The following is a 27,010-nucleotide window of genomic DNA, read 5'->3' on the forward strand; positions in this document are numbered from 1 at the left end:
GTAATCTTGGCCGTTGGTTTCAAATCAATCAAAGCCATTCACTTGTATTTGTGACATCTATATAAGGCTCAAACCTCTCATTTGTAAAGGTTAATAGTTAAAAGCCAAATAGTTAGTAGCAGTTGATAGCTCGAGTAGAGTAGGAGGAAAGGAGATTTTTGCCAAGACTTGTTGTAATAAACATGCTATTTTCATTGAAGCTATGGTGGATGTTGTGTGCTATTCCAACATATTGCATGGTCTCTATTCCTCATAGTTTTAGATGTGCTAGATGAATGGAAGATTTTATTGTTGATGAATGGTGAAACCTTGTTCATACCACTTGGAATTTGCTGATTGCAAGTTGTAGAGTGTGGTTAGATCGAACTTATTTAAAACCTTAACTTCAATTGCTATATGCTCATTGTTTGTAATGTTGGTGTGCATAAGTGATATAAAAATCATTCACTTATCCTTGGGAGATTGCACCATCTTTGTGTAGTTGTTTCCTCATGGTGAAGCAAAGCTTGGTTTGGTCGCACCAAGTCAACGATCATTTCTTACATTCTTAGGATTAGCAGACTTTCTTAACCCTTATCTCCTTTTGTCTTTATTTTCCAAGTTAGTAAGTATAGATTCCATGTTCCAGTTGTGTTCATAAATGTAAGTCCCTTATGATTCCAACAATATCACACCATACATCACCGAGTCTATCCAGAACTTAAAGTCAATTGTTTGCATTGTAAACCTTGGAGCCATCTCATTTGATCAAATCGTATAGCATATGAGGTTTCTTTGTTCAAGAGAGGATAGAATACTGAGTGTTTTATTTTGTGTTAAAGGTCTCCTAAACAACACACCAACAAATACGAGTAATATCGAAAAGCTTAGGACTATTCAATATTTAATTAAAAATTATTTTTATGACCTTTTAGATAATTAAAATTAGTCATCATTAATTTTACTTATTTTCGACAACTTAATTTTAATCATTTAATTATTCTAAGGTCACATAAAAAGGGGACATTGCATTCATTGGCAATGTCATAGCAAGCTATTATCATCATATCCAAATTGCAATGGCAATGTAAAAAGGGTTTAATGCAAAATCAAACAAAGATTTGGATCATCAAGAAGATTGTCAAAATTTTATAGTTTCAAAGTATTTGTCAAGTTCACCAAACTTCGTCAAAACAAGGGAACGCTTCATCAAAATCTCCAAAAGTCTATTACACGTAGTGTCTTGTTATTTTTGGCCAAAGCTTGCACTGTTTTTAGTTTTCCTCTATTTTTAGTGCCTATTATTTATAGCTTGGAGTTGGGCACTGCTAGATCTTATGTCTCTTCATGCAAGAGATGCAAGTTTTTAAGGGATGCTAATTATGATTTTGATTGTCAATTTAACTAGTAGTCACATGTTGTAATATTAGTAGTCAATGAGATAATTTGTAGCAAAATTTGAATGTTGTGCAAGTAGGAGAAGTGAGCAGAATTCCAGTCAGTTTATTAATTTACTCTCATGCAGTAGTTTCCTAACCAGTATAAATGTCTCCTTACACAACTTAATCAATGGTACTTTCTCAAATTGCTATTTATTGACTTTTCAATGTTATGGTTATCCTAAATTTGTTTTTCACTCAACAACATTTATTACACCTATCCTACTTATAAATGTTAATTGAGATGTATAGTTATTTGTGCAAAAGGATAAATTACTCGAGCAAATTTCTAAGCTTTCTATTGTAGGTGACCTCAAAGGTGTAGCCCATGGCTTTGTACTAAGTCCTAGATTTAATTTAACCATAGCATTTATGTTTATGTGTTAGTCTACTCAAACCAAAGAAACGGGACTCGGACTCGGCCCGGACTTGGCAAGGCTGACTCAGCGTCAGACTCGGCTCCAAACTCGGCTGGACTCGGGAAAGTGAAAAACTCAAAAAATTTAGAGATTTTTAAAGATTTAAAACTAGTTTCAGACCCCCTTTATTGAATACACCTTAAAGACACAAAAACATCATCAAACTCAGCTCATTTGATTACATACACAAGTATACATCAATCACATAAGCATAAACGTAAATTGTAGCTGAAGAAAATAACAAACATAGATATATAAATATTGTCAAATGTATACAATATTACAAAACTCATGGAATAAAAAATCCATGCCATCATATCATCATCATCAAATGTTTCATACAAATACCAAAGGTAAATAGTAAATACTAAATACAACTACAAGTGTACAAGCCTATGGCTCAGAGGGCCGTGCAACTGCACCCTCTCGCCCTGGCCCCCTGCGAAGGCATTTAAAGTAGGTCCTGGATGATTCAGCAGCCATAGTCGCTCCCCGTGACACCATGCCATGCTCACCAACATCAGGAACAGCTGTGTCATGCTCGCCAACATCAGGAACAACTGTGTCACTCTGAGTCTTCGTATTTCCCATAGTCGCTCCCCGTGACACCATGCCATGCTCACCAACATCAGGAACAGCTGTGTCATGCTCGCCAACATCAGGAACAACTGTGTCACTCTGAGTCTTCGTATTTCCTGTCTCTGCTCGTGCTCTCTGCTCCTCCTCTGCCATGGCTACAGCCTCAGCCTCTATATCTACCTGGTCAATCCAATCAATGTCATCATCACTAAATACAGTTGTAGGAGTCCCAGGAGCTGTCTGATTCTCATTGGCCCACTCTGCTTCAAGATCAACCTCATCTAGAATTATAGGAGACATGTGAACTATTGCATTCTTTCTCATTCTCAGGCGGTGGTTGTAGTGAACAAAGACGAGATCATTCATCTTCTCCACAGATAATCTATTGTGCCTCTTGGAGTGTATGTGCTCAAACATACTCCAATTGCACTCACAACCTAATGCGCTGCATGGTTGGCTCAAGATGCGAATGGCCAACTTCTGAATATTTGGTGTCTCTGGGCCAAAAAAAATTCCACCAATGATCTGAGTTTGAAATGAGAAAAATAAATAAAATCAATCTCACTCATGAACTCATTTAACAAGTTACAATATAGTATTGATTAAAACTAAAATTAAGCCTAACAATTTATTTTTACCTGGCATCATAGTTGTCCTACCGTCTTTGGCGACAGGACGAGAGAAGGTCTCCCCTTGTGCATCTAAGAGCATCTGTAGTTCTCGAAAAAGGTCTATCTGAGAAGTACCAGCAGGTCCCATCTTCTCCATGATTGCATATAGCCCATTAAGGACCTCCACATCAGCCTTGAAAGAAGGGATAAACGGAATGCCGGATTCAGATGATAGGCTGCCGCATGGATGGGCCTATGAAGCTGATGATGCCATCTCCTATCAATGATCTCCCAAATGGGACCATACTTGCTCTCATCTCCTCCATAGACGAATCTGATGGCCTCCTTCGCCCTATCCATGCCCTCATATATATAGCCCATTGCGGGCTTATCTCCATCTGCAACTCGCAACAAAACCACCAAGGGCTTAACAAACTACAAAATTGAAAATATTGTGTAATTTAGAAAAATGAGCAAATAAGAGAATACATATAATAAGTTATAAAACATGACGTTAAATTGTAGAATTTATAAAAAAATTACCTTCACTATCTCATCACAAGGGACCCAAAAGCCTTGCTCATCAAAAATGCAGTCTGCCATCTCTATCCCTGCAGGGGTGGTAGCATAGGATGAGGAAGACCACTCCTCACCAACAATCATAAGTCTCAAGGCAGACTTAGACCTAAGCATGGACTGCAATGTGAGGAAGTTTGTGGCAAATCTTGTGATTCTTGGACGAGCTAACTCCTTCTGCTCTGTGTATTGTCTCATAAGAGCCAACACCCATGAATGATTATATACAAATTTGCACACATTTCTTGCCCTTTCTACACATCTCTTGACCCATGGGATTTTTCCAATATCCTCCAACATGAGGTCAATGCAATGAGCAGCACATGGAGTCCAAACTATAGATGGGTGCCTCTCCATCAATAGTCTACCTGCAGCAACATAATTTGTTGCATTGTAAATTGTAATTAATGGAGGTACAAACTACAAGATAGTAATTAATTTGCAAACAAAATTAGTTTGTAATCAAAAGTTTACCCCCAGCAACATAATTTGCTGCATTGTCGGTCACCACCTGTACCACGTTCTCCTCACCCACATCTTCAATCACCTCCTCTATCTGCTCACATAGGTAGGTGGCATTCTTCCAATGGGCGGAGGCATCAATGGACTTGATGAAAACGGTGCCCCCTGAAATAAAAAAATAAAGCTAGGTCAATGATCATTCAATAAACCATTAGATAAAAAATAAAAAATTAAAGACTATATGAAACTAAAATTAATCAATCACCTGTAGAAGAAACAAGAAAATTAAGGAGAGTTCTATTTCTCCTATCCGTCCAACCATCAGTCATGATGGTGCAACCTTTAGTGCTCCATATGTGGCGTTGTTCATCTAAATCCTTTTTCACATCATCCACCATTTGAGACAAAATGGGTCCCCTCAAATCACTCTCACTAGGGGCTTTGAACCCCGCCCCGCATATGGTAATGGCATCAACCATTTGTTGCCAATAAGGAGACCTGTCGCAAAGAAACTCAATGAGATAAGTTAAGTATAAAAATTCAATGAGATAAGTTAAGTATAAAAATTAAAACAATCAAAGTTATCAAACATAAAAGTTAGTAAAACATTCACCTGGCTACAAAGAATGGAATACAGCTGTAGCTCCAAAACCTGCCAATTGCCATTTTAGCAGCATCATGGACCTCCTTGTTCCAACCCATGCCCTCAAGTGACGGTTGGGACCCAGGAGTAGTGCGAGGCACAAAGAAGGAATCCAACCTAGATTTACGAATCCTAGGTCCAATGGTAACATTCCCACTACAACTACTAGTAGTAGGAGCATGAGAAGTGGCGGTGGCACTGCCACTTATAGAAGCAGAAGTAGAAACGGAAGCACCAGCAGTAGCAAACTGAATGGAACGATATGGAGGTAAGGAAGAAGGGCCTCCAACACAACCTAACTGTGTCCCTCTTCCTAAAACTGTCTCTCTCTGAATGGCCGCTCGATCCTCCTTTTGTTTCTTTTTTCTTTCAACCTCCTCAACCATTACATAACAATCACGTACGTTCTCAGGGACTGCTTTTAGGCATGGTTCGGCATCATGTCCACGCACACCAGCAATATGGTATTTCAGCCTATATATACCTCCATGGAATATTGTTTTGCAAAACATACATTTTGTTTGCCCCTTCCCTTGCCCTGGAAAATCCTCATGATATTTCCAAGCAGGGTCCTTTCTAATGGGGGGTCTAGAAGCTGAAGTACACATTTTAGGATAGTTTTGTGAAACTTGAAGTTGAGGCAAATTGAAATAATAAAGTGAAGTTTGCTGCAATAAAACATTACAAATACAAAATAAAATTAATACATATTACATACATTCAAAAAAAATAAAGTGGGGTTTGTCAAACCCTACTTTAAAAAAAAGAAATTTACAAACCTTACATAGTACAACACTACAACTACATACTACATGCTACATACACACATACAAAAGATTTTGAAAGAAGATGTAAAACTTTCAAAATAAATGGATACAAAATGGAATTTTTGCATACAAGAAACAAACTAATCTTCAAAAAAACAACCGTACCTCTTACAACAAGCTTGAAACGAGCTACAAAGTCTTCCTATCCAACTCTTGATGCACCAAATCGAAACACAATGCAGCTCCAATGTGACAAATTGAAGAAAACTTGAGCTTCCTCCTTGCTGGTTTTTCTTCTATGCACCCTTGTTTTTCTTCCCAACTCACTTTACTCTTCCTTTTTTCGCAAGTGAATGAAATGAAAGTCACTTTTAGGGCTAGAAGACAATTAACATTAAAAAACAGACTTCAAAAAACATTGCATATTAATTTTTTTTTGTGTTTTTTGTTTGGTAGACGCTGGCCGAGTCCGAGGCTCGGGACTCGCCGAGTTTGGCGAGTTTGGGCCAAACTCGCCAACTCGGCGAGTCTGGCGATCCAGACTCGGGCTCGGACTCGCCGAGTCTGGGCGAGTCCGGGTGAGTCCCGTTTCTCTGATTCAAACTCATGTGTACTTGCCCTACTCGGTCTATATTTTTAACTAAATGGCATAAGCATGTAGTCATAATATTTATTTTTGACAAAAATCATAAAACCCTTTGCCTAGTGTTGAAAGATGTAATGGTCTGAACCAATTTCTAAACCAATTATTTTGCAAATTTCCCAATGTTTAAATGGGTAAACATTTTTTCGAACAGTTTGTAAGCACTAATGTATATAGTGTTTTTGTTTGCTGTTACTGGGGAAGTTTTATAGGAAGATTTGGAATATGAATTCATCATTTGAACCCATTCACATTCATTGATTATAGAAGTATTTCATCAAATAGTTGTCACACGTTTATTGCACTTGAGAAAAAAGAAAATATGAATATTGCACAATGCAAAGTGTTGTTTAACAAATAGAATACAGAAATAAATTTATATTTTTGTCTCTAAACTCTTACACAAAGCAAATGATCATACCTTGGAACTGTTGTTACTTAGACATCGCTTGGAATCCTTCAAAGTTTGTGTCAGCTGTAGGTATATCTCCAGGTTACGACATCCTCAACCAAAACTGCTGATAGTATCCTCAAATCCCACACCAACCATAATTAAGATCAGTGGCCAGCATAACACTATCCAATTGCCTTATATCTGCCCAAACTATCGTGCCTAGCAATGTGATATTGATGCTCAGAAAGCTTCATTATTCACACCCAGCCATGTCTAAACTCATGCCTAACATTTGGCATATTGACCCAACAAACCTCCTTACAAAGGCATCCCAATTTACACTCCTAGTATTAATCTTGAATGACTTCTGAAACACAATCAAAATTATAAATCTTTATCCAAATCAGAGAAAACGATAATTTTCTGTTTGCCTACAATTCTTTGAAAAATTATCAAAACTTTGACCTACAAAGTAGATATATTTTTCACACCAAAACTTCAAAATCCAATCCAATAGATGCACCTATGAATCCTCTGTGAAGCCACCACAATTGGCTGAAATGGATATTCATCAAATAAACCAATAAGGAACCCGAGAGTTTTTGTCCTAGGGTTTGCTCTCATAAAAGCTTCAAAACTTCACAATAAAGAATAAAAATTAGCATGTGCAAATGAGCTTTCAAATCTCCTTTATAATTTCACAATAGAACTTTCCCAAAGGTTCTTTTAATTTCCTGCTCAAATATATCATTATAGCACTTTTATAAAGTGACATTATAATATTTACATTTGAAATCACTTAAGTCACTTTATTAAATTAATTAAAATCAAGTCATCCAAAAATTTACTTTATTGGAAACATTTATTAATTAATTAACTTATTCTCTATCAAAGCCTGAAATTAGCCTACGGGAAATAAATGGGCTAAAAGGGGCACTTGCAGCTACACAATGAAAGGGGACATTACAGTCCTCCCTTCCTACAGATTGCTTGTCCCCAAGCAATCTGAACGTATATGCAAATACTAGGATCCCAAATGAATCTTATGAATGCTCCACCTTGAACCAGCTGCTCCACTTTAATACAATTGAAACTTGCAAATCTATCATCCTGCATTATCCTATCAAGATATCCAACAATCATACAAATTCCCTTCAGTTTGAATTTCAAGTCAATATACTTTCCAAGGAAATGTCACCATTGCAAGCCTTCACTTATACTCACATCTTCTAAACTGGTATTATAATGTTTACCTTGAATTTCACGGACTCTTACCATGAGGCTGCGATCTTTTCCACTTGAAATATAATTCAGATCAGATTGTTTGTGGACTGAAAGGTGGCTGTAACAGTCATAATTTGCTTGATTTTCTTCCCAAACAGCAATAAATAAGCTGAAAAAAACAAAGGAAACTCCCAAAAACTTGTACATATATAACTGCTTATGGAAAGTATTATTGATCCACACTTAAAATTATCAATATGATCAATAGAAGCATCATGTCATGGGTGCCTAACTGAATTCCACTTCTCAAAATTTTGGCATGTAAAAGCTGAAAACCACCCTACACTAACTTCAGCAATGGTGATAGGCTGGAAATTAATTTGGATAGGATATTCTTTGATTTTTAATAGATTTTTCTTAGTTTTTAGAATTATATGTTTTATTCAATTTTTTTATTTATATTATTCAAACCAATTGGTGAAAGACCAAAAATCTAACCACAGCCAGAAAAGTAATTTTCAGTCACAAAATTAAAATTTGGTCAAACCACATATAAACAAGAACAATTTTGCAAGCTATACGTTAAAAGGAAATTAGCTCCAAAATCATTTGTCAAATAGCTACTAGGCACATAGATGATAAATATAGAATATTTATAGGTTGAATATAAAATAAAAATATAAGAATAGATAGACAGGAATGAATGAGTAGGGAGACTTTCCATAGGATATGTCTCATCAATGTGATAGGTCATATCTCTTGCTAATGGCTGTTAATAAGTAATCAGGCTTAATTAGCCATATAATATCAAATATCTCAACTAAATTCTTAATTGGAAAGATGAAGATTCACATTGATGAATTAGTTACAGTATATTTCAACTAATAACAGATCACTGCACAAAGAAAATAGATTGAGCACATCTAATGACTTGAGTAGTGCAAATAGGATGAATCAGAAGTTTAAAAGTTTGCAAGGAAATATAATGATAACCTTCTATTTCAATAAAAAGGTACTAATATACCTGTAGTATACCAAGCCATCGTATATGTTCCAAGTCAACTCCATAAGTCAGATTATTTAGTCCATGAAAGTAGCCACCTAATAACCAAAAACAAACACCAAAATAATTACTATCAAAAAGTTTGATATAGAGGTACAGGTTATGCCCCTCACGGAACTAATATCCATCAGTTCACTCTCTAAGATGGCAGAAATTTTAACCATTTTCCCCAGCATGAAATTGAAAAACAATGTTTCCTAGATTTTACTGAGTTGATTTTAACATAATCATGAAAGCTTTAAAGCTCAGCTAAAAGAACTATGAAAACCAGATAAAAAGAGATTTTTATCCCTGCAATAAGTACATAATATCTAACAAAATTGCGAGACATTGTAAACCATAAAATATATATTTAAGTGGATTAAATCATTCAACACACTCCCATCAAAGCGCAATTTTTCCTATAACTTTAAAGATTTGATAAAACAACTTCTATGATATAAGTTATATCTTAGGGAGGAAAGAAATCAAGATTATTAGACATAATATGTAGACAACATATTATAGGTTTACACATAAGGTACCAACGTTTTTAATAACTTGTACATTAATTTTGTCAAATAACATGATTAACTTACACAATGTAAGTTACAACTGGTTTAGTTCCCCCTAACTAATAAATAAGCATGCCAAGAAATTCCACGGAAAGCCCATGATTATGAATGTAAATTCACACATAAGGTATTAGTGTTTATAATGACTTGTACACTGAAATATTTAATAACGTGTTAAAGTTTTAATTCACAACTTTTAGTGGGATACAAAACAGAACAAATATGTGGTAGTATTAGAATAATATTAATATATCTTATTTTATGGTCAATAATGTATTTTACATGTAATATTAGCTCAAGTAGATTGTTTCTAATTTTGACGATTGTTTCATTAAGTAAAAATCATGCCTGTAATTGATATATGTACATTTCATTCCTTTAATAATAATCATGCAATTACTTCGACACTTTTTGTTTCATGGTATCAAAGCCATAAAAAATCTTCGGCGAATTTTTAAGAATCTGTAATTCGTGAAAAATTTCATGTGAGATTTTAGAGCAGGATTTTTCAGCACCTTATTATTCTATAATTCACAATTTTAAAAATCATGTGGGAATTTTTGTCTTCCCACGCCTTGTCTCTACATTGATTTCGCAACAATCTGCGACCCACATTTTTCTCTGTGTTCGGCGTCGAAACCTGTGTTTTCTTTTTGCGCGCGCAAAACGGTTATCTCTTCCACTGCTCGTGATTGCCTCTCTATTCTATTTCACACGAACTCACCCTTTGTTTTCTCATGGCTTGCGTCCTAAATTCGACGGATTTTTTGTATACGTGCATGCCATTTTTTTGGCATCTTGGCCACGACTAGGCAGATTTTTTTTTCCACATGCAAGGGTTTTGTGTCTGAGTTTTTGTGCTTCAAAATCTGCGACTGTATTTCGCGTTTTCTAGGTTCCCTTACTTGTGGCTAGGGTTAAATCCAACCCTCTGTAACTCGGGTCTGTTTTCTACTACAAATCCGGAGCTCGTAGGGTCTCAACCTCTGTTCGGCATCAGTTGGAGCTAAGAAATCTGCAACGCTGCTACGGTTTCGAAAAACAAAACTATATTTTTTTATATATTTTCTACTACAATTTTTCAGACAATCTATAACCTGCGGCTAGGGTTTTATACTTACAAAAAAAATTTGGTTTCCATGTCACGGTTTTGGGTCTGTTATTCGTTCCTTGAAATTTGTGCCACAATGTTGTCATCTTTAGTGCATTGGGACTCGTGCCTCAAATTTCATGCATTCAGTTTTAACTGTTTCCTACCAATTTCATTGTGCCTCTTTTGTGTACCTTGTTTTTCATGCCTCGAAAAGCGTGTAAGATGGCATCTTTGACCAATATTATGTTTGAAGGCAGTCAACAATTCAACGGGCACAACTACAACACCTAGAAGCAGTGAATGATGACCATATTTGAACATCGTCCTCTTGATACACTTGTTCTGGGTACGGAAACTTGTCCTACAACAACTGGACAAGACCAGGACAAATTTGATGAATGCAATCGGGAAGCTATGATGCTTATAAAACTCTCTATTACAAATGATCAACTACCGCAAGTGCTGTCCGACAAGACAGCTACAAAGATCTGGACTCATCTGAAGAATCTCCATGAAACATCAAACAAGAGTCGTGCATTCTTTCTAAAGAACCAATTGTTCTCCATCATGATGCCTGAAAAGATGTCTCTGCAGGAGCATCTCACAAAAATCAAGGACATCCGTAATCAGTTGGAAGTGATCGGCCGGAAGATGTAGGAAGAAGACATGGTAGTCATCACTCTAAAAAGTCTACCAAAGTCTTATGAGAACTTTATTGAAACGCTCAATATTAATTCAACTAATGTTGACTTAAAGTTCCAGAGTTGTGCAACAAACTTCTGCAGCAAGATCGATGGAAACAACAGTTCGGCAGTGGTGCCAGTTCATCCTCCATATAACAAGATTTCACAGCCTAATCCTTTCACAAGGATAAAGGCAAATCTCAATCTTCTCAGCAGAAAAACTCTGCTCCGTCATCAGAAGGCTTGAAGAAGAACATTCAATGCAATTATTGCCACAAATATGGTCACATGAAGAAGGATTGTCGATCACGCTTGGCTTTTGAACAAAAGCAGCAGGGAGGGTCTCAGCCAAAAGTGAATGTTGTCGAGCACACTGAACAGAAGGAATCTGCCTTTTATGCCTTTATGGCTAAAAGACTTGCAGATCATGTGAAGTCCTCTGCCTAGTATGTTGATTTAGGTGCTTCTCGACACTTCACTCATCTACGTGACTAGTTCATAGAATATCAGCCTTTCACTGATTCTGTGATCTTTGGAGGGGAAGAGAATACCGTTGTCGGAAAAGGCAACGTGCCGATTCAGTTTGGTGGGAGGAATTTAATTCTCCTCAATGTATACTATGTTCCCTGCATGGCATTTAACCTACTCTCTGTCAGTTAGATTATGAGACACTCTCCCTAGCTTGAGGTGGTGTTCAGTTCACACAAATGCAACATTCTTGAATGGGAGATGTTGTCCTCAATTTTTGATTTCAAAAATTGGACTATCATATAGAAATTTTTGTTAAAAAATGAAAAAATTTACTCTATGGCACGCTTCTCGAGGCAAAAATTCGCCCCATCCTTGGACTGGATCGATCGTTGATCCATCCCCAAGCTACGTTTCGAATTTCGTCGCATTTAGAGTCCGTTTGCTATGTTTTTGCTTCAATGTAGGGGAATTTTTCAATAATCACTAGTAACTGATAATTTGTTTTTCAAAACCCCCTTGAAGCTTTTAGGCTTGTAGGGGAATTTTTCTCTAATTGCAAGTTTTTATAAAAACTTGTAATGGGGGTTTTAAAACCCCTTTGCATGTTTTAAGTAAAATCACTTGTAAAGGGAATTATATTTCCCTATTACAAGTAATTTTACTTGTAATTCCTTTTCTAAAACCCGAAATTTGCCTTAGAGGCAAAAATATGAACATTTTGAAAACTTGTTGTTTTGTTCCTAAAACCCGAAATTTCTTCCATGCCTTTGCAAGTTGATTTGGGTTTGAATTTTTTGGAGGAAATATAGGGATTCCTTCCAAGTGTAGATTTGCTGCAACTTTGAAGGATTCAAACCCTTTTTCTACGCATTTATCCAATTCGTTCTTCGCCATTTGTCCTCTTGAAGCGTTTTTGTTTGAATCACGCATTTATGCGTTTGGTTATGGTTTAAGGGTTGGAATCCACCTATTTCCAAGGCGTTTTTGGCTCTTCAATAGAAACATTGGATTCTAAACTTCATTCAAGCTATTTTATGTGCATTTTTGGTTTCGGATTTGCCAAAAAGGCCCTAAAAACCAGTCACGTTTTTTGCAAGATTTCGCGCCTTTCTCATTTAAGGTATGCTTTCAATCCTAAATCGTTTTTGCTTTGTCTTGCATTTAATGATGAATCAAATCAGTTTCGAACTACTTCCTTGGCATTTTTCATGGCATTTTTATAGCAAATCAGTTTTTCTTTGGTCACCATGCGTGGCTAAGTTTCTTCCTTTGTGTAAATTCTATTTAAAGGGAATCATCTTCCATGTTGGGTTGATTCTCCAAGTTTGGATTTCTTCTCAACCTTGCAAGGTAATTTTTATTTTTTGTATTTCTTTCTTATTTCTTTCCTTGCATTTTCTTGTTTAGTTTTAGTTTTGTTCATGTTCATATTGGGTTTATGAGAGGAAATTCCCCATTTTACAAAGAAATTTGTAAAGTAAAGTTGTTCTTCCCCTTTGCAATTCTCCTTTACTTGCATTCGGGTTTTTAAAACCCGATTGCAAGTAAGAGGAAAATTTGTGTTCTTCCCTTTTTGGACAAAGACTTAACCTTCTTTGATCCAAAAGATCAAGTTTCAAAACAAGAAAGATGTGTTCTTCCCAATGTGTTCTTCCCAATTTGCAATCTTCCTAATTTGCAAAGAAATTTGCAAGTGTGAAAAGTTCTACCTCAAAATGTGTTCTTCCCTTTTTGGACAAAGACTTAACCTTCTTTAGTCCAAAAATCAAGTTTCAATGACGAAAAAATCAAGTTCTTCCCAATTTCAGGATTTGAAAATCCGGATTGCAAGTTGAAAGTTCTTCCCATTTTGGCATGACAAAGTTCCAAGGGATCTTCGCGAAATTCATTTTTACCTATCCGCTTCCAATTCTCTTATCCGTACTTATCATCTTCGTCATTTCCCGCATGCCTAAATACCTTTTTTTTTTTTCGTCCATTCCTTCGATTTTCAGTTTGTAAATAAGTTTGCATTTGGATTTAGAAAACCAATTGCAAATGTGTTCTTCCCAACTTCCAAACTGAAAACTCATTCTCCTTCCATTTATTCATGCTTCGTGTTTTGCAAGTATAATTGCATTCGGAATTTAAAACCTGATTGCACGTTTGTACTTCCCTCTTGTGTACTTGCAAAACATGTTTCAAAACCCGAAATAAGTCAAAAGCTTATTGTTCCACCTCTTATATTTCCTCTCACAAAGCCAAAGTACGAAAGTTTAACTTTCCCATTTGGAGGAGTGAAAATGTCTAAAGATACTGACTTTGATGTTGCCTTGATACTCTTGGATTTACATTGCAGCATTCCCAGTTGTTTCCAGATGACAGATGTATCATCATCTCCCACTCCAAAAAAGATGAAATACAGGTATGATAAATACCAAAATGAAGTTCCGCAGTCACAGATTTCCTCCTCCCTTGATCATATCAAGGATACTGAGATAGGGCATGTTGACATGTCCGAATTCATACAAAGGATTGAAGATCCAAAGGAGGGGGACATGCAACGGTTGTTGGACAGCCATATCCATCATGCCGCATCCTTTCCAGTTGCTGCCCTAGAACCAGAATTTGTTCTAGCATGTGCTCGTCATTTTGATAAAGAGACACGAGTTATTAAAAATGATGATGGAGAAGTGATCATTCGCCTGGATGCAGAAGCTATAGAGAGGGTTTTCAAAATACCTTCTGAAACCATTTATATAGAGATCTCCAAGCAAAGTGCAGCTGAATACTTTGCCAAAAGGGAGAAGGACTGTAAGCGTCATATCAACAAATGGATTCATGAACCTCGCACTACGCTTACCAGATGGGCAAAGTTATATCGATCTGATTTCAAGAATGAGATTGGTGATACTATTACTCTTCTGAGTCGTATGATGGGATTGGAGCATTCCAATGTTTTTGAACCTTGGATGTACCAATTTATTATGTTAATAAGGCAGTCTCAGCACATCTGTTGGGGTGAGACATCAGTGATGCTTTGTGTGAACAACTTGCAATCGTCTCTACTACCTTCACCTTCTACATGAATTCATATCTCGTGTATATTGCTGCGTCACTTAGACATTTCCCAGGTCTTTCCACCAAGGGTGACCGCATGCTTGTACCAGTTTGGGAATACTATGATCAGTTGCCTCTAAGATCAAGTAGATCTCATTTCAGAAGGGTTCAGGATGCTTTCTTTGGTCATTATTTGTGTCGAATTGACAAGAACCTGAAGAACAAAAGAGTCTCAGATGAAGCATGGGAAAAGGTGAAAGAATATGGTTGTTTGTTTCTCCAGTTTCCAACATTTACCTACATGAGAGTTGGATGCTATGGCAGGCAGCCTTACATGCTCCCACGATACCCAACAGATAAGATTATTCTCATGGAATTGGGAAGGCAGATCATGGCTGTGCATACACATCAGTCAGTTAAGCACAAGGTTGGCATGGGTATTTCTTCCAACAACCCATTGAAGATTGGTCAATATTCTCTAATGACTTCAATCAAGGCTAGGGCTATGGAGACCGAGTTGCAGGAAATTAGACTCAAAAGATTCAAACCTAGAGCTGATTTCGATTACCGAGGCATGAAGGAGAAGATCAAGAAGACCTTCGTCCATGTACATAGGATAGAAGATATCTGGGTTGATCTCCGTACCGAAAAGGAGATTCGCAAGATGGATTACTGTCGACTCACTGCAGAACAAATTGTAGATCTAAACCTCGTGAACGTGCCACAAGGTATGATTGATGATGGCAACGTTCTTGATCCTGAGTTTGTCAATCAGAATGTTGATGAGGCTCCACTTCCTTCTATCCACTGGTCCCATAAGGAAGGCACTTCTATCTTGGATAGGTTTCAGTCAGTTCTTACCAATACCAATATCTGGCTTAAGAATAATGGTGTCAAGCTCATTAAGATTAAGGTTGGGAAAGAAGATGATTCTACAGGTCCTCTTGGGCGGAAGTCTGAAATTCAACTAGACAATAAAGAAGGTGCATCCTCTTCTAGTACGAGGATTAAATTGCGAGTCAGCCGTGCAATGGTGCTTCCTCCTCAGGAAATAACAGTGCAAGGCAAGGAGAAGCCACAGTTGGAAATTCATGTGATTGATCCTGAAGCTTCAGAGGAAGAAACTCAATCTGATAATGCTCCTCAGTCGCTTTCTACAGAGTCCCCACATAATTCTCTTTCTTCACTTCCTATTGAGGTACCCATGTTTCCTCCTGTGATAGATGTGAGCTCTCAATCTACCCCTTCAGTTTCAGAATCTCCGCAGAACGTCCTTCCACTTTCAGCAGCAGAACCATCTCAAGGTCATTCTCAAGAAAATTTGTTGAATATCTTTTCGGAAGATCCTTCATATGTACCTGTGTCTGATATTGATACTTCTATGACCTGTTTTGATGAGTTCATAACATCTTCATCACATCCTGTCATCACTCAGCAAACTATGGTGGCTATCAAGACGGATACTTCTCCCAAGGTCACCACAGTTATTCAAACAGAAACTGCTTCTCCCTCTATCCCAGAATCAGAGTTAATGGCTTTACCTCCATGGCTTAGTTCCTTCACTACAAAGAGGAAGAAGCAGGTGATCTCACCTGATCCCTTTGACTACCAACATGAAACAAGAAAAACCTAAAGCTATTAAGAGGGCAAAGACAGTTTCAAGGGTAACCATTAATGAAAATCAAATGAGAGTGGCAGAAATTACTGAACCAATATCAGATAAACCAGTTGAAGAAATGCAAGCAGCTGATTATCGGATCACCAAAGTGCAGTTGGGTAAGCAGACTCATGAGGTTGTCAAGCATGATGCTCAACAAACAGTGGCTACATTGGTACAACGGTATGATGAGGTGTTGACCAAGAAAGATCAATTGGAAGTAGAGAATCAAAGACTCATGGCAGCCATCCGAAGTATTACTCAACCTTCAAGTGGAGAAGGCCAAGTACCTATTTCCTCCAGGGTCAGTGAACCAATCCAAGGTATCAAGAGAGCCGCCCAAAAGGTTCAAGCCTTAGACACCTGGGTTGCTCAACTGCATGACTTATGTTCACAAGTCATAAGACAGGTATTTGAAACAATGGTTAAATTGGAGATCATTGAAGATAAGTTGAATCAAATCTTGGGTGCTTTCAAACTAAATTTGGAGAAGGTTGAGGGAAATTTAGTTTCTTGGCGAAAGATGCCTCAACATCAGTTGGGCGTTCTTCAGGTGCATGACGTAATTCCTTCCAAGGTCATGTACATTGAATATGAGGAACTTCTGGAGAACAAATCTCTTGTTCTCAAATCACTCATTGAAGAAATTGATGAGACCTTAAAGTTGCGTGAAGCAGTCTTTCAAGATGTTACCTCCCGTTGTAAAAAGGCATCCTGCGACATTTTAAATCAGAATGATGAGTTGCTGTCTGAGGAAGAAGTTCTTGCAAATCTGCAACTCAAGATTCATGATGAATGGAGAAATGAGCAATTCTCAGTCGCTTCCATTCAAATATTGATTAAGTATCAAACTGAGTTGCAGGAAATCCAGTCAGCATTGGAAAAGGGCAATTCCACGCTATGCCAATGCCATGATGTCATCATAAAGACTAGGGTGGTGGCTATGAACACTCATGAACCAGATCCTGATGAATTGCAAAAAGTTATTCAAAAGTTCGAATTGTTCATATCTTCAAGAGGTGCAACTTAAGTGTTTTTAACACTTAATTGTAAAATTCAAAATTGTAATTTCAGAATTGTAGTTTCCCTTTCAGCAAGTTTACTAGTAAAAAGCATTTTTGTAAACGCAAGTTACACATTACTTGCACTTTTGTAATTACATATAAGGCAACTACAAGTTGTGTCCAATTAGGACTGTAGTTGGAATAAGTCTTATGTAGTTATTGAAGTCTCAGTTAGTTATTGAATGAGTCTTGGTGGTTGAGAGAATCTCTCAAGTTAGTTAGGATCCTCCCACCTTTTTCTCAAGGCTCCTCTCCTATAAATAGAAGAGAGGGTTCATTGTAATTGATATCTTTTGGGAAAGCAAGCAAAAACTCTGCCAAATTTACAGCAAGAAGTCTTTGAGCTTATGTATGTGAATTGAAGGTTTTGGAGAATAATAAAGAAGGATTACTCAAGTTTTGAGTCTTTGAGCTACAAGTTTGAGTTTGATTCTTTTTATTTATTCCATGCAAAGCGTTTCTAAAGGAGCTTAGTCCGATCTGATTTGAAGTCTTTGAGCTGCAAGTAGAGAAGATTAATTAAAATAGGAAATCTCTAGAAGGAGCAGCAAGTCTTTGAGCTTGCGTCTATTCTTGAGGAAAAATTACTGTTTGATAAGAAATAGCAGCAAGTCTTTGAGTTTGCATTATTTCTTGTCTTTGTGCTAAAAGAATAAATTATTCCAGTCTTTGAGCTGTTGTCTTTTATTCATTGTAAAATTTAGTATAGCAAAGGGTAGATAGGACTTCCAAAAGTCAAGTCTTTGAGCTTAATATTGTTGTCCCGTCCCGAAGGAAGTGACAGAAGTCTTTGCGCTTTCAGGAAACTTCATTTCCTTTCTCTCATTTCACTTGAAAGTAGTTACTGTTGTTCATATTCAATCGCTATCCTTTGTTGTGAAGAGAAAAGGATATTGTCTTTCTTGAAGAAAGAAGGAAGACTGTTGTACCATCCTGTTTTTATTTCAGTTTTAGTTAGATAGGGGGAGCCTTCCCTTAATTAGGAGAGTTTTTACTCATGTGCTGTGGTTGAAACCACAATTTTGTATATTTCCCCAAGTGTACAAAATTTTCAACCAACAGGAGACTCGTGCTACAGTTGTTGTGGGTATTGAGGATCATGGTCTTTATAGACTTGTTGACACTAGTGATTCTCAGGAGCACGCCATGGCAATAAAAAGTTCTTCAATTAGCAATCTTTGCCATCAGCGGTATGGCCATATGAACATACACTATCTCTCTCAACTTGTTCGGGAGGACCTGGTTCATGGCTTACTTGATATTCAAACTCAGAATTAGGGAGTTTGTGGAGCTTGTCAAGTTGGAAACCAGCATCGAACTCCACTCACGGATGTTGATTCTTGGTCTGCTTCTAAGGTATTGCAATTGGTTCATGCTGACATTTGTGGTCCGATGAAAACTCCCTCAGTTACTGGGTCCAAGTATTTTCTGTTATTTGTTGATGATTTTAATCGCAAAATGTGGGTGTATTTTCTTAAACAAAAATAAGAGGTGTTTAGCATGTTTTAGCAATTTAAGGCCTTAGTAGAAAAAGAGTTTGGTCAACAAATAATCACTCTTAGGTCAAATAATGGGGGGAATTTTGTTCTTCTGCTTTCTCAGACTTCTGTGCAAAACATGGCATTAAGCGTCAGCTTACTACACCTGACACCCCTCAACAAAAGGGTGTTGTTGAGCAAAGAAACCACACAATAACTAAGATGGTTCGGTCTATGATGGAACATAGAAATGTTCCAAAGAAATTTTGGGCAGAAGCAACCTACACTGTTGTCTATCTTCTAAACTGGTCTCCCACAAAGGCCGTTATAAAGAAGATTCCAAAAGAAGCCTGGTCTGGCAGGAAGCCCAAAATTAGTCACCTAAATGTATTTGGCTCTTTTTGTAGTGCCCCTCCCTAATCCATCCCTTGAGAGGGGATGAGTGAATTATTTATGAGGCTTTGCTTTGAGGATAGAATTGATGTTTAGCCATGATCTGTGTTTATGATGCAATGAATTTTGATTATGCTCATTATTATGGATAATTAGATGTTATATATGATCTATGTGTACTAACCCATGTACTAACATATTTGTTTATCTTATGAGATGCATCATGCGTTGGATTACATTCTATGTGTTCGATTCTGACTGCGGTGCGACGGGATGATATTTTGTGACTCATTTCGAAGAGACACGAGATGTCACAATTCCCCTTCATCAGTGTGCATGTAATCGTTAGGTATATGTATATTATTTGTATATATGCTTTTCTCTGTGATGCAGAGTTGTAGGTACGAGGCATCGACTCCACCTGGTTTCACAAGTCTGAGCGTGCTTACACGATCTTGATGGAAGTTGCGGGAGATAGCATAATGGCCCGTTATTCAAACCCTTAGCCCTTGCTCAGTATTAGAGAAATGTTCATGTCTTGTGCTTACCTAATCGGAATGCCACGTAGGCAAAATCCGATGACCTTGTTATGTTGCGTGTGAGTATGCATTTGGGTTGCGTATGGGTTTAATCTATCATATTGTTTTTGGTAGATTTTAATTATAAACATTTATCATAAGGTTTTATTTAAGTTTGTGATAATTTAATTTATATACATATATTTATGTGTATAAATTATATATATATATGGATTTGAATAATCTTACCTTATTAATTAATTAATGAAATTATATTAATATTCTAAATAATTAAATTAAAACACAAGCTTAAATCATTAATGAATTAAGTTATAATTTGGAGGGTGAATTAATTAAATGATTAAATACATGATGTGGATAATTAATGAAATAAAAAACTTTAGTTGGAGTAATTAATTAAAAGAAAAAGTAAACTTGCATTCTCGAAAAAATGGAACGGTGGAGGAAACCTTTTATTCTGGAAAATTTCTAGAATGGGATTTTTCTTTTTTATGCTTTTTGGGGGTTTGGTTTTGGAAAAATATCATTTTTTTTTGCTGTGTGGAGATGCTTGAGAATTTTGGAATGCAGGCTGGAAAAAAAAATTTGGGTGTGGCATTGGAGAGCAATATTTGCATTAAATTGAAGGTTTCTTTTGTGAGAGTTTTTGGTGAAACTTTTGTGAGAGTTTGAATGTGATTTTCTGGAGTTTATTGCTACTGTGGATTAGTGTTGGTTTGCTACTATTACTTGGATTGGAAGTGTAGATCTTGAGGAGTTGATTTTATAAGATTTTCTTCTACCTTTCTTCTACACTTTCTATACTTTCCAAGTTGGATTTGAATGCCACTTTCTACTATATGGTTTAAAATGTTTCTAAAATTTGAAAAGATTGCATTCTCTGTACTTTCTATGTTTTTGTTCTATTCTGAAAGTTATTTGCATTCATTGTTTGTTGAGTGTTCAAATAATGCAAATAGTTGTGTTCTTTAGATTGTTTTTCTGAACTTTTTTTGAGTTTTCCTCGTGTTAATTCAATTTTGATCATAGGGATGAATTGATTACATTTTTGGAAAGGGGATTCATCTCTCTCAAATGGATATTTTCCACAATTTTATTTTGATATGGTTTGATAATTGTTTTTAGAGCCCAAAGGCAGCCCTAGTTTTCAGTCCTGTTTTTGGAATTTTGATCTAGAAACCCCATTATGTAGAAGAATGATTATGTTATTGTTTTGAAAAGAAAAAAATGTTGTTTTCAATTCTTTTGCTGTTATTTGAATTTATTTTATTTCTGGGCAAATATTGGGTAAGAGGGCTTTGAATGCATTCCCATTCCTTGAGATTTAGAGGATGTTTTTTTTTAGAAATCTGTGTTGTTTTAGTGATCTTCAAGTATACTTGTATGGATTTTTTTTTTTTGTGAAGGGGATTGCTGATATGCTTCAGAATTATGTTGCTCTTACTATGGTTTTAATCTCATTTATATGTGGTTGTTCTCATTTGTTATTCAAATAGAATCAATTTGTGGTGATTTGGGTGAATCGGGTAGTGTAGTTTTATCATGGTTTTGTGGATTGGGTAGAGATTTTGGAAATAAAATATACATCATTTTCTGTTATGTAAAGTCATGTTTCAGACCTTCTAATTTGCTGTTAAATATCAGAAAATACATTTCCATGATGTCCTACAAGATTACATTCAATTTGGTGTTCTTTTGTGCAAGTCTAGTTGATTAGTTTTGTTGTTTTCGATTGATTTAGCAAGATTAATTGTAAATCGATTTTCAGTTTTGCAATGAATCATTAATATATTTTTGGGGGATTATTAGGATCTGAAATAAATCCTTAATACTTTTGGGGACATCCCAGTTTGAGTCTCATACTTGTTGTTTGTCTCTATTCATCGGTTTGGGTGTCACCTGGGGGCTCCAAAGGTTGGGTATGAGGTTTATGCTCTGTTTGTCAGTCATATTTGGATCAGATTTATCTGAAGTGGATTGATTTGTGGATGTACATGGTTGCTTGATTATCTTATGGTGTTATCTCTATGTATTCCAGTGTTGGTTTGAGCCCTGTGTGCTCCTATGTTGAGATGATGATTATAATGTTATATGGATGTTATGATGTTCAGATCTTTGTCATGAGACTTAATGGAATCATATTATATTGTTCATTTGATGGCGATTCATGTTTCATCTTATGCTTTAAATTTAGTTTAGGTAGGCATGATGTCATAAGGGAGAGTGGCTCTCCATGGGGGTCGAGATCCTAAGTGATTGCCAGGATAACCCATTAGGGGAGTTGCTTAATAAGTGATAACCTTAATAATGAATTAGGGGGTTGGGTAGTTAATCACATTAATCAAGATAATGTATGACCCATTCATGGCTTGAGTGCTCGTTTAGGCTCAAGATGAGGTGGGAAGGCCTGGAATGGCAAGATCAACTACCTTGTCCTCTTGAAAGGCATGTTGGTTCCGCATGAGACTTGTACGGGGGCCAGGGGTCGGGAGAGGCTACTAGGATAACCCAAGATGGGGGCTGGAGCCTATGGAGACCTATCGGGATAACCCATATCAAGCTATTTGATGACACTCTCCCCTTGTGAGCACTAGTGTCCTACCCATGTGTTTTATTTGTGAGCCTCTGGAGTATTCCTGTTATGAGTTTCATCTTTGTGTACCTTGGTTGTTTGGCCTTACCCTATGGAAGTGAGTTACGACCGTGTATTGTTTATCCTATGTTTGTGTGTTTGTGGGCCATATGTCTATCTCCTAGCACGGGAAGTGGTCCTTTGGGGTCCACATGGTTGGGAGGTAGTTGCCTTCTTCCATCGGGGATTTTGAACTTGTACGTGCACATGGATTGGCTTCGTTCATTCTCCAGTTGCTTCTCTTGGTTTTGGTCAGCGTAGTAGGTTAGGTGAAGAATTCATTCATCTTTCATATTGTAGCTAGGTTTATATCAAATGTAATTGTATCATGTGCATGCCTTCTAGGCAAATGATGCAACTTTGTTGTAGTCGTGATGTAAATGTAATGTGATTTAGGTGATATGATTTGGTACAACCTATGTTTGTAAATTGAAATAATGATCCTATGTAATTTGAAATGCATATATGTTCATTGTTCATTATCATGTATGTTGTAGGAACTTTTGGCATTGTGATTAAATTGAATTTAGTCTTAGAAGTTAATTGAAAGCTATTCAGTTTCTTAATTCGGTAAAATTAGATGTGTATAGATGGTTTAATTCTATTAGCTTTCTTGTAAATGCTCATGAATGGATCAAGTGATAACTAAGATTAGATTTAATTTCTTTTATGTTTTATGGGTTGTTTAGTAGCATTATTGAGGAATCTTAGAGGATGGTTTGTTTTTTTATTTCTTCCACTTGTGCAATTGAGTTCATAATGTTACCCTTGATAAGAGCATTGCATTAGTAAATACATTAAGATGTTTCAAAAAAAAAATTCTCTTCTTAGTTAAGTTAGTTGGGTTAGATCCTCTGGGGTCCTTGGTGGGGCGTTACACTTTTGCATGTCTGGATCCCAAATTCTAACTACACAAGCTAGATTAGAAGAGTCAAAAACTCATGTTTACTAGGCACAGTGATAATCACAAAACTTATCGGCTGAGTGATATTGTCATGTCCCCTCCATGATCGTTATACGTATCCTAAATAGATCAATTATTATTATTATTTATTAATATAATAATTACCAATGAATGATTATTTGAAATTTATTTGTTTATTAAATGTTACTACTTAATTAATATATATTAATATTTATTACTAATAATATTATTGAAATACTCAAATAAAAATAAATTAATATTATGTTATAAACATTAATATTATATTACAACATGCACAGTTTACAGTCAGCATCCTACATAATGACAGCATGTTTACAGTTTACAGTATGTTCTATTTTGACCTCACACCATTTTTAGACTTGGTAAAGGTGGCTGATTAGAAACGACGTCTTACTAATAAACTAATACAAGTCTTAATGACTTGTTCAAACGTAGATCTTTGACCAAACACCACATATGAAAACTGCGATTCAAAATGAATAATGTGTTTTGATGTTAAAAGGAAGACAAAATGATGTTCTAAACAAACAATTAATTAAAGGCAGCAATTCATTAAAGACAGCGACTCACTAAAAAGGTGTGATATTATCCTTCACCAAGCAAGGGTTAATGAAGAGATGTGATTCTCAAATAGAATGGGATAATGTTTTTATTTATAAAAAACTAACTTTTGTGCAAACTGTATTATAAAATAGGAGTTGCAATTCACTTTTAAATAATGTAATTTGTTTATTAAAACAAATATATATCAAAAGTCACGTCTTTCTTAGGAGACGCAATTCTTGTAAAAGGACATATGAAAGATATAAAGTGGCATGTAATGGAGTGGTGTGGAGGGGAAGGAAGGGAAGTAATTCTGAAATTATTTTTCAGATAGATTGAACAAATTGAAAGGGGGGAATGAAGAGCAGATTGAAAGGGGAGGGGAGCATGATGATGTTCTTACATAGAATTTCAATAATTATATAAATGTTAACAATAGTATAATAATTATTAATTATAGTTATTATAATAATTTTCTGGAAACCACTCTGCCATAATATATAATAAATCATATAATAAGTAATTAATAAATAGCTAATACTAATACACCAAAAATCAGTAATAAAAGAACAAACTATAGAATAAGTGAAGAACTTGTTTCATATTTATATGAAAAGTTTATGACAGACTTGTGAGAAGTCAGTGATTTAGTTTACAATAGATTTAAGAGGAGAAATAATGGAATAAGGAAATGAGGAAAGACAAAGGCCTCTATTATTGTATTGTTTGGGACTCACATTCAGGTTCCAAACCAAGCTAATTTGACTGTAGTGTCTCTCTATTGTAATCACTATTTATTAAAATTGTGATTCTAGGACAAAATATTAGAGGGTTCCATTAGGGGACATTACAAGGTGTTTACGGGTCACAGAGTATATATGTGTGTGGACGTGTCTGCCACACACACACATAATATTAATGAATATTTCTGAATATATGTTAATGAATATTTCTAAATATATGTTACTGAATGTTATCCTATGTGTATGTAGCAATGAATATAGGTATGTACGCAGAATACTTATATATATCTAGGATCAATAAAGAGAATTAAGGAATATGTAAATGTAGATTATAGAATGAAAAATGATAACGAATTGTAGAATGTAATATGAATAATGTGGCTATATGATGGAGGCTATTGGGAGGAAATTCCCTTAGCCTAATGCAGGGATTATGATAATCCCTGGTAGGCAATATATACTGAGTATCTATATGCATATATGTTATGGCTTGGGTGACGAAAGTCATCCAAGAAGAGACGGATCTGGCCGGTCCTCTCTAGTAGACTTGGATGATGAGATGCATCACCCAAGGCAAGGAATTGATCATATATGATGGTCTTCCTTGGTAGGCTTGGATGTAAGATGTCACATCCAAGACAAGAATCGAATTATCCTTCGATTTCCTGGTATGGCTTGGAACCAAGATGGGTTCCAAGAAGGCGAGCCTCACAGCCGCCTAAGGACATGTCCCAATACTGCACTCATATCCTTTTTATTAAATAAGAATTGAGATTAGCTTTAATTAAATAATTGAAGTTCAATTGCAAAATAGATTAGTTACATATATATATATCTGTTGCATTCTAACAGATTGTTTTGCAGGACAATGATCTCTAACTAGTAGGGACATTACAGATATAGACACTGATCGTCTCATATTCAGTCAGGATGTTATTTTTGATGAAGAACGAGGGCCTTCTCAGCTCTCTTCTCTTGTTTTGAGCCCTAAGGATCAGCCTCTGAAGGCTAACAATTTAGGTGTATGTCATGTGTTAGGTCCACATCTGATTGGAGGGATACAATTGTTCTAGGCTTGGTACATGTCACTTCTAGTGCAAGGTCTCCCAAACACGTAGTTGCACTAACTGACTTTCCTCAAGAAAATATTGATTAGCATCTTGATGACTTTGTTCTTAACATTCTTGGTGATGTTGATCAAACTCTTTTAGATGTTGGTACATTGTCATGTCCCCTACATGATAATAATATATAGCATAATGAAACACTAATTATTATTATTTAATAGAATAATTACCAATGAATGATTATTTAAAATTTATTTATTTATTAAATATTATTATTTAATTAATATTTATTACTAATAATATTATTCGAATATTCAAATAAAGATAAATTAATATTATTCTATTTAATTATAAACATACTTTTTATATTCTTAATTGTAAACACAATTTATATGTTTAAAATAATAAATATATAATTTATATACTTATGAAAGACATAATTAATCCATAATAACAATATATTACATAAACAATGACTAAATAGAATAGTATCAATGTATAAGCCAACATCCTTAGAAAGCAAACGAACTCAGGGATGTGGATGGTAGCAAGGTTGAAATGCAGTGACTTTCCTATGAGAATAATAATGACAAAGTATTCAGCGGACATTACAGAGCTGCCAGTCACAGATTGCAACCTAAATCAATTAAAACAAAGATATCTCCTAATAGACTCCGCTAAAAGAAGACATCAAGCATTATATACAGATCGGTATAGACATCAAGTAAGAAACATGAAATCAATAACCTTCCGTGGAATAAGATGATCGATTTCCATTGAAATACCATGCCAGTGATCAATAACCATACCGATCAATATTATCGATTATTGACAAAGTGATAATAAGAAACCCGTATCAAATCATGAACAAGTTTTGATTCCATCAATCAAAGAATCGTTAAAGAAACATAAGGTTATGCATAACTAAATAATGTAACCTATCCATAATGAAGGGATACGTGTAGTGATCTTTCAAGAAAAACCAAACGAGGTGACTAATCGATTTGTAAGCTATAAATCATTTAATGGAAAAAGGAACGGAGGGGAGGATAGAACGAGAAGGAATATTACAAAATATTGAAGGCTGTAATAACACTAATATTAATATTGACTGCAATACGTGTGACAATCATTCTCAATTTCATATGCAGTGGCAGACCAGATCTGATGCATGTCAGATCTGTCTGCCCTCTCACTCATTATATATATAGATAGTGTTTTCAGGCAATGGGTATTAATAATTTATATAATAGGTAATATATAAATATTTGATAATATAATTTAATTTATTAATTTATTTATATTCAAA

General features: G+C 35.8%; 2 protein-coding genes across 5 annotated transcripts in view; both read right to left on the bottom strand.

The window, feature by feature from the left end:
• LOC131052304 (uncharacterized) overlaps positions 1 to 27,010 on the bottom strand; it is a 296,561-nt gene that overhangs the window by 170,443 nt on the left and 99,108 nt on the right. For both annotated transcript variants that reach the window (XM_057986927.2, XM_057986928.2), the window contains exon 4: positions 8,761 to 8,837. In XM_057986927.2, the coding sequence (XP_057842910.1) occupies positions 8,761 to 8,837 (77 nt within the window). The remainder of the gene's footprint in view (positions 1 to 8,760; positions 8,838 to 27,010) is intronic.
• On the bottom strand, positions 2,184 to 4,006 carry LOC131052305 (uncharacterized). 3 transcript variants are annotated; one of them, XR_009107313.2, is made up of 3 exons: positions 3,571 to 4,006; positions 3,055 to 3,462; positions 2,184 to 2,941 (listed from the first exon to the last, which is right to left on the bottom strand). XR_009107313.2 is itself a non-coding variant. In XM_057986929.2 (2 exons), the coding sequence occupies exon 2, from the start codon at positions 2,831 to 2,833 to the stop codon at positions 2,231 to 2,233; it is 603 nt and encodes a 200-aa protein (XP_057842912.1). In that variant the 5' UTR covers positions 2,834 to 2,941; positions 3,055 to 3,257; the 3' UTR covers positions 2,184 to 2,230. The 3 variants fall into 3 exon arrangements, 1 of the variants encoding a protein (XP_057842912.1); XM_057986929.2 differs by lacking the exon at positions 3,571 to 4,006 and having other exon boundaries at positions 3,055 to 3,257; XR_009107314.2 differs by lacking the exon at positions 2,184 to 2,941 and having other exon boundaries at positions 3,250 to 3,425.

This window comes from Cryptomeria japonica, chromosome 2 (genome assembly GCF_030272615.1).
Source record: "Cryptomeria japonica chromosome 2, Sugi_1.0, whole genome shotgun sequence".
Classification (NCBI taxonomy): domain Eukaryota; kingdom Viridiplantae; phylum Streptophyta; class Pinopsida; order Cupressales; family Cupressaceae; genus Cryptomeria; species Cryptomeria japonica.